The sequence below is a fragment of the Pleuronectes platessa genome, chromosome 11, assembly GCF_947347685.1.
Source record: "Pleuronectes platessa chromosome 11, fPlePla1.1, whole genome shotgun sequence".
Taxonomy (NCBI): domain Eukaryota; kingdom Metazoa; phylum Chordata; class Actinopteri; order Pleuronectiformes; family Pleuronectidae; genus Pleuronectes; species Pleuronectes platessa.
In genome coordinates, this window is record NC_070636.1 from 2,063,396 (window position 1) to 2,075,517 (window position 12,122).

General features: G+C 47.9%; 1 protein-coding gene across 1 annotated transcript in view; it reads left to right on the plus strand.

The window, feature by feature from the left end:
* Window positions 1-10,530, plus strand: part of LOC128450988 (transcription factor IIIB 90 kDa subunit) — a 44,592-nt gene extending 34,062 nt beyond the window's left edge. Inside the window, exons 12-16 of the mRNA XM_053434757.1 lie at window positions 6,931-6,992; window positions 7,772-7,853; window positions 7,984-8,039; window positions 9,681-9,946; window positions 10,509-10,530. Coding sequence (XP_053290732.1) covers window positions 6,931-6,992; window positions 7,772-7,853; window positions 7,984-8,039; window positions 9,681-9,946; window positions 10,509-10,530 — 488 coding nt within the window. The remainder of the gene's footprint in view (window positions 1-6,930; window positions 6,993-7,771; window positions 7,854-7,983; window positions 8,040-9,680; window positions 9,947-10,508) is intronic.
* The last annotated feature ends 1,592 nt before the right edge of the window (window positions 10,531-12,122 follow it).

Here is a 12,122-nt window from a genome sequence, read left to right on the forward strand (position 1 = left end):
AGATTTCGTGTCTTTAGCTGTTTACAAACATGCAATGAAGTCTGTAATCTTCTAGAAGGGCTTCATGTGGAACCCTAATGTCCGAGCCAGTTGAAAACAGCTTCTTATGATAAAGTTCCACTCAAGTATAGAGCCTAATACAAAAGAACATGGGGGGGGTTGAGATGATTTGAGAGACGTGAATCTGTCAAATAAATATTTGATTTTACTGGTGTTGTTCAGTTTAACACCTGTGGCCATCATCTGCTGTGGGACAGTAAAAATTGAGTGCATTGTCCCTTTAATTAGTCAAAACCTCGTTATTAATTCAAGCTGCTGATCCATTCAATGACTCGTCCATTTGCTCGGTCGCTGCTGGAACAGCTGACGGCCTGAGGGGGGGGGGGGGGGGGAGTTACAGGGCCGGGGGCAGTACAGTGGAAGCACATATGGTGGGATGGACACAAGCTCCCAGAGGAGGAGAGTGATAGAACTAGAGGATGGACACAGAGAGAGAGAGAGAGAGAGAGAGAGAGAGGTGATGACAGCGCAGGGAGATGGGTCAATGAGGAGGAGGAGGGGGAGAAGAGGAGGAGGAAGAGGACAAGTGAGAAGATGGAAGAGGAAGATGGAATAGTGGAAAAGATAAAGAAGTGGAAATAGAAGAAAGTGGAGGAGTTTGATGCTGAAGAATAGGGAAGAAGAGGAGGGGCAAAAGAAGGAGAATGAAAAAGAAAGATAAAGGGAGGAGGAGAAGTAAGAAGATGGAAGGAGAGGAGGAAGATGGAGGAGGAGAAGAAAGTAGGAGAGAAAGCTGTGGAACAGAGGAGGAAGAATGAGAAGAGGTGGAAGTAAATAAGTTGTTTATTTCAAGCTCTCTCTCTCAGAGGAGAAACTCTCGAACGTCTTCAGTGACTCAGGTCGAGCTCAGCAGCAGTGAGGAGTGGAATAGTGTGTGTCTGTGTGTGTGTGTGTGTGTGTGTGTGTGTGTGTGTGAGCAGTTAGCGGCCTGTCTCTCTGGTGAGACGGCTGCAGCCGCCCGTCACAGCAGCCAGCTGTGATTGGAGCTGATGTGTCTTCTGGCCCGAGGAGGGAAGAGGAAGCAGCCTGACGGGAGATGACAGCTACCGTTTAGCAGGAGGCCGCTCGCCGCTGGCTGTTACATCACTGTTACATTACTTTTGGGGAACCAGCTGCGGTCATTTTCCTTAGCAGTAAAATCCACAGTGAGCAGGTGGACGTGCTGAAGAGGTTCCTAACACGTGAAACTGGAAGAATCCAAATATCTCAGGGTGAAGAAGAGGAGCCAGACGCACGTAGAAGACGAAGACGTCAACCTGGAAGGACGAGGAAACACCAGCTCAGATAGAACATGTCTTTGATGAACAGAAATCTAACAAACCAGTGCTGCAGGGATATTTTTAGGTTGGTTCTTCTGTTTTGAATCAGCGACGTGACTCCTGCTTCTTTTCAACTGAAGCCAAACATGGAAGAATCCGTCACAGAAGCAGAAACATGAAGAAGAGTGTGTTTCCAGCAGGAGATCACAGGCAGCTCTCTCCTTCCCTTTTGATTTGACGTCTCGTCCTCTGATGAGTTCAATAGAAAGTTAGTAAATGTGTCTCATGCAGATGAGTCAGTGGTTTGTAGCACGGGAGCTGCTGAGTCTGAATCATCCTCGTTCGTTTGGCGAAACGTTCCTGTGGCGTCAGTCGGACATTTCATGAGTTTGATTCCCCGGCACGACAGCGTTGTCATGATGTCATCCTCCAAAATCCTACAGCCGTGTCCTCGTCCTTGTCCTCGTCCTCGTCCTCCCTCCGTCCGTCCAGTGAGACTCTTTATAGAGTCGCTCCCTGCCGATGATTCTTTCATCATCGCTCTGTGAAATCTGTGTTTTTGGAAAATAAGCCGAATTCTGAAGCAGGACCGATTGACAGAACATTTATTTATTCAATATACTCAAGAGCAGCCACTCTCATCAGTGTTGTGTGTATTTCATGAGAGGACAAGCGACTGCAGCTGATCTGAGATCATTCACAACATGGGAACAAAAGTGATGGTTCAGTGTGGGTCTGTCCTGAGGGACGAGTCTGTCCTGGAGAGTTGTTATCTGAACTCTGACGTCATCGTCTCACTGATCAGACGTTGTGATGCGTTGGAGGTTTGATTTTATTATTTAGCATTATCTGGGTATTTCCATGAAAAGAGGAAACAGCTGCAGCTTCATTGACTATCTTTCAAATACAGTCCCTGCTTATTAATTGGTGAAAATGTCAAAAGAACAACGGTCTTGAATATTGAAGATGAAATTGAAATATCAACAGATTTGTTCCAGTATTTCTCGTTATGGTTTTGAATCATCTGGATAGATTCTACCAACACCTCAGGTTAAGGTTTGGTTAAGTTCACAAGTCATAGGAAAAAAACAATGTAGTTTTAAAATAGGATTTGTTGACAGTATGAAAAATGTAGAAAACCCCCGGACTTGTGTTTTTAATGAAGTTCGTCCAACTCTTCACACGTTTGTGTGCGAGCCGCTTCGCCCCCAGGACCGTCCACCAGCTCCCTCGTCCACGCACCTCCTCGCTCCCACTCTGTGTCCCGAGGAGGAGGAGCAGGTGGGCGAGTGGGCGTACGCTCACTCTGCTCCTCCAAGGTCGGCGAGGTCACGTTTTAATTGCCTCGCCCAGTGTCAGTGAGAATCTCTCTCTCTATTTATTGCCCGGACCGGCTGGTTGTGTCTCCGGGGCCGAGCTGGCACCGAGCCTTGTTACCTCACACCGCTGCAGGGGGGGGGGGGGCCTTCCTTTCTGTGTTTGCTTCTGAGGCAGTGGACTGACCGGGGATTCAAACCCTGCACCAGTCAGATGTAAACACTGCAGGTAAAACGTTCCTCACTTTGCTCCTGACTGTGGAAGCTGCAGCTCGGAGCATCAGAGCAAACCGAGCTGAGGCTCCGTGCAGAAGAACAGAACTAAACCCTGCTATTGTTGTAGTTGTTGTAAAGTGGGTCACACACACACACAAACACACACACACACATATACACACAGACACACACGTGGACTCAATAGGAACCAAAATAAAGCTGCAGTGGTGAAACAATAGTTGTCAAAAAAAAGAAGTTCTCACATTTATCATAACTTACAGAGGAATTCCTCTTCTTTCTCCCAAACTTATCGTCCTCAAGAAGAATTATATTATTTATTTAGTGTTTATTTTTATAATCGTCCTCTCTCAAATCATACAAAGTTCTTATTTGTTTTTTAAAGAAAACAAACTGTTCTCAAAATACAGATGTATCTTCCCAAAAACCTTCCTTTCAAAAACATCTGTATTTACCTTGAGAAGCCACAGATTCAAACATCCACCTTTTACCTGCGGCCCTGTGGCCCAGCGGCTCGGTGGCCCCGCGGCCCGGTGGGCTTTGTGTGTCGGGGAGAGGATCAGGATTGTTGCTGACATGGAGAGCTGCGAGTCGGGATAACGTGAGCGCCGTTTGAAGTGAGGATGATCGGTGAGGCTACACAGCCTCATTCATCCTGCACGTCACACACACACTCTTTGTTTTGGGGCGGAGGGGTGGAGGGGTGGAGGAGTGGAGGGGTGGAGGAGTGGAGGGGTGGAGGAGGGGAGGAGTGGAGGAGTCAGCAGACTGAGGCTTTTGTGACTTCTCTCCTTTTCATTCCTGCTCTCCTCTCCTCTCGTCTTTTCTGTCAGCGGCTCGGGATTAGAAGGAGATCAGTGAACTTCCCTGAAACCCCCCACTCTCTCTCTCTCTCTCTCTCTCTCTCTCTCTCTCTCTCTCTCTCTCTCTCTCCATCTGCCTCGACTCTTCCTCTCTTCTGCCCTCCCTTCTTCCAGCCTGTGTCTTTACCTGCTGTCTCCGTCCTTTCACGTCTTCCCTTCTTTGTCTCTCAGCTGCTGCCGGCTCATTCCTCCATGTCCTCCCTCCTGCTGCTTCTCTCCATCAGTCCCTGTGTCTCTCCATCTCCGACCTGCCTCATTCTTTCTCTCTTAATCTCTCCTGCTCAGCCTCTCTCTCCTTTCTCTGCCTTCTTTTCTCATTACCCCCCCCCCCCCCCCCATGCCGCTCATGTTTCCTCTGAATCTCCTCTTCTATCATTTAAACGTTTTTTTTTTCCTGTCTCTCTTGAAGGATGAGGCCAATGTTCTATTTGTCGTGTTGTCAACAAATCCCATTTAGAAAAAAAAAAAGGCCCAAACTGGTTTTCTTAATAGTCTGATGGTTTGATTGTTAATTAACTCAAAGTCTTTAGTTTCATTAGGAGAGTTTAACGTTAGCGGCTTTCAGAAGTCGCTAGAAAAGCCTGAAACATCTGACCTTTATCTGACCTTCAACTGGTCATAGGAGAATCATTTATAAGATTAAGAAAAACCCCAAACCAGTAAACATTGGACCTCTGAATGTGGATTAATCCCTAATAAATTCATTATTTCTTCTTGCTTGAGTAACGACAATGAAACAAAGAACCTTCAGCAGGAAACTGTGACTTGAGGCTCAGAGCCACAGTTAGAAAGTGTTTCAAGATTAATTAACGTTACTAATTAATGGTTTTGGTGATTAACTGTGATTTGAAGATGTTATTCTCTAACATCTCTGCATCTCTTACTTCACTCTGATTACTCTCTCTCCCCCGTCCCCCCCCCCCCCAGCTCTCCCTCCTTTCTACTCTCTGTTCTTTTTAAATCTCTTGATCTCCTTCACCTGCTCACCTCTGGTTCCTGCAGGGCACGTTGTCTCAGCTCCTTTGTGTTCTCCCCTCTCTCTTCTTCTTCTTCTTCTTCTTTGGTATTAGAGAAGTGAAGCATCTTCTTCTGCTGACCACATCAGACATGTCGCCGCCCCCCGGGACAGGGGGGGTATTCCTGAGGCATTATGGGTAAACGTGGCTTCAGATTACCTGTCTTTGATGAGTTCACAGCTCGCAGGCACGGCGGCGGTGCTTTCCCCGCAGAGCGATCAGACTTGTGTTACACCGTCTCTTCCTCGATTGGTTCTCGTGCTGGCGGTGTTCTGTTCACCTCAAAGAAATTGAACCTGGCACCTTCTCAGGCGGTGGCCGCTCCGCTGCCTCACCGTGCCGCCTGAGGAGGGAGCGAACAAGACGCTTTAAAGAGAAGCAGCAGAAAAAGAGTCGTGGCCCAACTGAGATAAATGTGACCTGCCGTGCTGGTGCATTGTGGGAGGAGGAACCAGATGTGTTGATCTTCACATGTGATGAAGGTCGTTCAGGTCTTCATCAGCGTTTCACGGCTGTTAGCGTCTTAATAAACTAAAACTGCAGCTAATGGTCATTTTCATGATCAGTTAATGAGGTAAAATAGATTTAATTGAGTTTCCTGTGAAATGGGAGAAGATGATGAAGAGGTGCTCGTCATCATCGATTCTCTTCATGTTCTTTGTTTGACTTAAATCAGGTAGTGGAGTAGAAAAATGAATCCAGGTTCATGAAAAATATTCTTTATTACATCCGACTGCACATGACCCTCAGCCTCCTCTTCCTCCCCCTCCTCCTCCTCCTCTTCCTCTCGGGCCTTCCACTCTCTGTTTCATCTTTAAAAAAGGACAAAAATAGGTGGAAATAAAATCTGGTATCTAAACTCTGAACCTAAATTCTGCAGATTCCTCTGCACGCTCACCAAGAGCGATTTTTACGGTTTAGATCAAATTAGCGAGTGTAGATTTATCAAAGCCGCGGCTGAATAAGATCTCGGTAATTGCTCCCCCCCCCCCCCCCCCCGTCTCCCCGGGGTCGGACTGGTGTTATCAGCTCTGAGTCTCTCTGCCTCCCGGCGCCGCCCGATCTCCCCCCGGGCTCGTCTCCCTCTTATCTCGCCCTCGCACTTCACGCAGAGGAAGTTCTTGGAGGGCTGGGCCCGGCAGATAGCGGCTGACCCGCCTCTTCCCTCTGCAGCGGGTTTGACTTTTTAAGGAAGCTGAACTCAAATGACTGAGTAGATAATCTCACCTCGACTGTGCAGCCTTCACTGTGGGAGGATGGGCGTGTTCCTCCTCCTCTCCTCCTCTCCTCCCTCTCTCTCTCTCCACCTGCTCCTTAATGAAGTGGGGAAGCTGCCTGGTGACTCAGGTGCTTTGAAGCTGCCGCCCTGTTGGGAGTTTGAACTGGAGGAACTGGAGGAACTGGAGGAACCCTGGGAACACGTCAAAGGCAGAAAAGCTGACAGAAGCTAAACGACTCTTTAAAAAACTCTTCCTCCATCTTTGCCACCCTGATTGTCTGTCAGATGTTTGTGTGCAGCCGGAGAGGAGTCGCACTTTGTTCCCCGACAGCCAATCAGGGCCGAGGATCTGTGCAGTGAATCTCTATTGATTCCTTTCTCCCACTGTCAACTCCTGTGAAAGACTTAACATGTTTTGTTTCCTTTATCAAAGTCAGTGGGATTGTGTCTGAGTCTTTCTCTTCCATAATTGAAGCGGTCGTGTCCTGGGGACGTTTTAAAAGTGTCTTTCTTTCACCGGTGTGTTAGAACGTCTCTTGTGTCTCTGATGTAATCGTCTCCATCGCAGGAAGACGCAGGAAGACGCAGGGACAAGCGAGAGAATACAATGTGTGTAAAAGGCAAATTGTCGTTTCAGCATTTCTGTTTCTGAAATAAAGCGAGGCCACAATCTAGAGAGCAGATCGTGATTGAAAAGAAAGTGTGTAGAGGTAGATCCGCCGGAGCGTGAGTTAAGCCTGTTAACGTGTTATCAGGCGGTCGCAGTGCGTTTGATTCTCTGATCAGCCTCCGATGGAAGATGCTGCACGAGGACGAGATGCGAGCGGGATGTGGACGGTGTTGTTCCGTCGGCCGGACGCTGTTTCCTGTTCGATTCCTCCGGGACGAGGAAGCTGCCGTGAAAAATGTGCATCACAGCAAATTTCCTAAGTGTGTCCGCTCTGATTTGTGTGTCTGTGACAGATGGCGCCGCTGACAGCGGGGAGCTGGACCTGAGTGGGATAGATGACAGCGAGATAGAGCTGGTACGTACCTGCTGCTTAATGAGCCTCGTTCCATCTGCACACACACACACACACACACACACACACACGCACCTTCTAGAATGTTCATGTTCCTCTCGGCTCAGCAGAGAAGAACCTTCTGCAGATCAGATCTTATAAACACGCCTGAGTTTTCGTTAGCATTTTATTAAACCTTCACACAAATCAAGTATGATTAGTCGAGCAGTGATTTTGTGGATCTCTCGCTTCTGAAGAAAAGACAATGAACATTGAGTCCATCTGATCCGGAGAAGCTGAGGGACGAGGACAATTCCAGCTTCTGATCAAGGAGCTGAAATTATCCCAAAAATGTCCAAGTCTATTTCAGTGATCTCTAAATCTACAGTAAATCAAACCTGATCTGTAAACTTTGATGGACGCAGGTTTATGAGTCGGTGTCTTAATGTGATTGAAACAATGTGAGGTCGTGTTTATTAATTTGTTTGTTTTCCAAAGAGCTCAACAGTTCAATGTGTCCTTGTTCAACTGCTCGGAAAAGTCGTGAATCAAGTGAAATAATAAATGACAATATTTCATAATGTTTACTGTATATTTACATCAATAAATACATTAACAATATAATATGTAATATGTTATTACCATTTGTTCCAATGAGCCACTGAAACTTCTCAACCTGATGGATAGCTGGATAATCTAAATGTCTTCATGAGGCTGTGTGATTTTGTCACATGTCACATGTTGAACCCGTTGTTATGATTTATGGATGTTCTCTGTGTGAACCTACCTGTGCCGCTCTACAGTACCTGCTGGATGACAGAGAAATCAGAGTGAAGACGGCGCTCTGGATGGCAGAGAACTCCGACTACCTCAAAGAGCAGAGAGGTACTTTCAGGATTTAACTTTCATCTGCGTCAAAGTTTACTTTTAACTTGTTGTGACTCTACCGTGTTGTGTTGATGACTTTATCTCTTGAGTTTTTTGTGTTCTGACTGTTCCTCGTTTCTCTTTCCAGAAAAGGAGGTGAAGATAGCGAAGGAGAAGGAGCTCGGGATCTACAAAGAGAAGAAGGTAACAGCGGGGTCGGACTTAAACCCTGGGGGGGGGGACGGGGGGGGGGGGGGGGGGACGTCTGAATGTCAGATGAGAAAAATGGGCAAATAGCAACAAGCTACTGTTAGAACCTGTGGATACAACCTGTTAATCTGCTCCTCCACTCACAGTGCAGGGGACAGTTGGACAGTCACAGATCTGGGGACAGTTGGACAGTCACAGATCTGGGGACAGTTGGACAGTCACAGGGTATTGGACAGTCACAGTTCAGTGGACAGTTGGACAGTCACAGTACAGTGGACAGTTGGACAGTCACAGATCTGGGGACAGTTGGACAGTCACAGATCTGGGGACAGTTGGACAGTCACAGATCTGTGGACAGTTGGACAGTCACAATGCAGTGGACAGTTGTACAGTCACAGATCTGTGGACAGTTGGACAGTCACAATGCAGTGGACAGTTGGACAGTCACAGATCTGTGGACAGTTGGACAGTCACAGATCTGTGGACAGTTGGACAGTCACAGTCCAGTGGACAGTTGGACAGTCACAGTGCTGGGGACAGTTGGACAGTCACAGATCTGGGGACAGTTGGACAGTCACAGTGCAGTGGACAGTTGGACAGTCACAGATCTGTGGACAGTTGGACAGTCACAGTCCAGTGGACAGTTGGACAGTCACAGTCCAGTGGACAGTTGGACAGTCACAGTGAAGTGGACAGTTGGACAGTCACAGTGCAGTAGACAGTTGGACAGTCACAGATCTGTGGACAGTTGGACAGTCACAGTGCAGTGGACAGTTGGACAGTCACAGATCTGTGGACAGTTGGACAGTCACAGATCTGGGGACAGTTGGACAGTCACAGTGCAGTGGACAGTTGGACAGTCACAGTTCAGTGGACAGTTGGACAGTCACAGATCTGTGGACAGTTGGACAGTCACAGTGCAGTGGACAGTTGAGTCGTCTGGTTTGACAGACGCAGAGATGAGCAGACTGCTGAGCAAAGACAGACAGGCAGACGGTTTCCTGTCTAACTGGTTCCCTCTCATTTCCCAGTACTGGTTTCTTGGCTCGGTGCAGAGCCTTTGTCAGACCCAACATCTGCCGACTGGTTTTAACTAGCAGGATTAACAGAGGCACTGGAACAGAGACGTAATGAGACGTGCAGCCCGCTGACAGCCGCCTGTCACATCACCGACCAGCGCGTGAATAAATGAACAACACACAGAGCGTCTCGTTGTGTCTCCGCTCGGCGACGTGAGCGTCCCCTCGTGATTTATGAATTATCATAGATTTAAAACGTGTGGAAACTGCAGATCTCTGTGGGAGGACTGGAGCTGAGTGATGACCTCATCCGGGGTCAGGATCCAGATAAAATGTTGATCATAGAATTGGTTCTGTTGTGCGTTTGCCCGCTGACATGATCCGGTGGTGGTCGGCAGCTACTCTCTAATTTGCAGCCGGCTAATTCCAGATAACGTTTGACCGTCTGCTGATGATCTGGAGTCAGTTCAGTGAAGAGAGGTCGACTACACGGCCTGGTTCTAACGTGGTGTTTGCACAGTCACAGCCGGGTTGAGCTCGGCTTTGTCTTTAATCCAAAGAGCTTCAGCTTGCACCCTGAGGACTGGAGGTCTAACTGTTAACCTCTGTGTTCCAGCCCCGAGGCCCCTCGAGGAAACGGGCCCCGATCCGAGCGAGCACGGCGGACGAGGCCATCGGGAAGATGCTGGAGCAGAAGAAGATCTCGTCCAAGATCAACTACGACGTCCTGAAGGACCTGAACATCAAACCCGGCGCCAGCCCGGCTCGCGTGGTCGAGTCCCCGAAGAAGGAGCCGTCTGCCGCCAAGCTGACGGGACGCAACCGCCACCCTGCCCGGGCGCCACTCAGCCTCAGCACGCCGCTAAGCACCCTGGGAAAAAGGTTGGTGGGAAGCATGTTTTCTACTTTTCTACTTTTAGATGTTTGTTGTCTAAGGTTATGACACATTTTCAGACAAATGTCTAAAAGGTTCGAAGGTCAACTTTACTGTGACATCATAAAGTTCTGCAAAAACACTTAACTGACCATTTCTCAACTGGGAGAAGTCGGGGGGGCTGCATCCTGATCATTGGCCACTTTAAACCAATGCACTTACTGCAGCTCAGCCCCCCACACAGCTAGCGTGTTAGCGTGTTAGCTCGGTCACGCGTGCACCATGAAGCATCGAACCTTAGTGGATCAGGAAGTGAAGGACACATTTGCCGGCTGCGTTTGAAAGAGCGTTCAGAATTGGACCTCCGAACGATGCTGCCCCTGAATTGGGAAACGGGTCGTGACCACATGTCCTGCATCTTCACTGGTTGGTCTGCTCAAACCATCACTTTCATCTGATTAAACAATTATATAAACACAGTCCAGCCGATCATCTTCAATACTCTATATTTCAGATTGTGAATGAACCCTCCTCTTATGAACACTCAGCTGTCATGTCTGCCGTGTGTAGACTCCCGATAAACAACATCTGAAGCACATGGATCCATATTCAATTCAACCGAGGGGTCGTCTCACCATTAATTAATCTTCAGTGCAAACAACAGATGCTGGATGAATGAAGAGGAGAACGAGTGTGTTCACTCTGAGGCGTCACCAGCCGTCACTCCTCTGTCTCTCAGTTCAAATCCCTTCTTTCTCTGGCATGTGGCGTCGGTTTCATTCCTCAACGATGAGGCAGCACTTCTTCTGTCGCCCGGAATAATCACCTGCGACAGGAGGACAGACTCCGGGGGGATTTTCTCTCTTTTATTATTATTTTTTTTTACCCAGGATGCAGCGTGTCTGGCAGGATTTGTCTGAGGCTGCTGCTCTGCCTCTTCCTTTCAGGACATGCATTCAGAGGACTGATCCTCACGGAGCCTTTCTCAGGAACTTAATGGGTTTTCTGCACTGCACAGAAAAGATCCAGCTCTCCCCCCCCCCCCCCAGTTTGTTAGGTGTCGGGGGGGAAATTGGTTTCCTATGGCTCTGTTTTTAAACCTCTTTCAGTTGATGTTGGTTTTAGGAACCATCTTGGAGCTTTATAGGAGTCCTATAGAGGCAGCTGCTCAGTGATTAAGGGGATGTAAACCCTCCACCCTCGCCCCCCCCCCCCCGCCCTCGTTTGGTGGTGAGTTGAGCTCCAGTCATCTGGTAGCAGTTTGCTGGGCCTTGGTAAACCCCCCCCCCATCACCATGCACTGTGCTCTGCTCCAGACCCACCAGGCAGTTTGATAAGTCTGCTGTTTATTGCAGTCGGGATTCTTCTTAGCGCCACTTTCTGTCTCCAGTCAAATAAAAAGTTGTTTCTTTGACGCAGTGGGTTTGTTATGAGGCGCTGAACAAAGTGAAGGGATGTAAACTCAGATAAAAACCAAAGATCTGAGACCAAAGACTCCAGAGTGGAAAATCTGAAGACAGAAATTCAATAAAGCAAGTTTTATAGATTCTAACTAAGCTGTCTTCTAAATGAAATGTGTGGATAATAATTTAAGCTGTGACTCTTTGTCCCTTAATCTCAGTGTTGGTTGTTCGACTTCTGCTGTCGTTTCTCAGCATATCGTTGAAAACACACTGAAGCTTGTGTTGCAGCTCTTTGTGCGTCTGTGTTGTCAGTTTATTGTTTGAATCATGCGTTTGTGGCTGACGGGTTAATACTCAACATACAACCTGCAAAAATATCCATTAGGATCTTCATGTCATTACAGAGAAGAGGAAACGGAAACGTGAAACAATTAGAACTCACACCTCCACTGACAGAATGATTGATGACACAAAGTATGACACAATAGAGCACTTCACATCCAGAACATGGTAATGTGAAACTTTATCGATCGTTTCCTTTATGTTCCCGCTCCTCCTCAGGGAGGTCAGAGGTCATCCCCGGCACAGTGAAGCTGGGGGTGCAGCCACAGTGTCTCGTGTTGCTCAAGGACACTTCAGTAGAGCGTCTTCCTTCCTGCTGAGGGTTTGAGCACGATGTGAAGTAAGAGCTCACACAACTAAATGAATCCTGGATGAATTCAAACACACTGAATAACGAAGGCTCATTAACGATGTGACGACCTCGGAGGCAGCGCAGGGC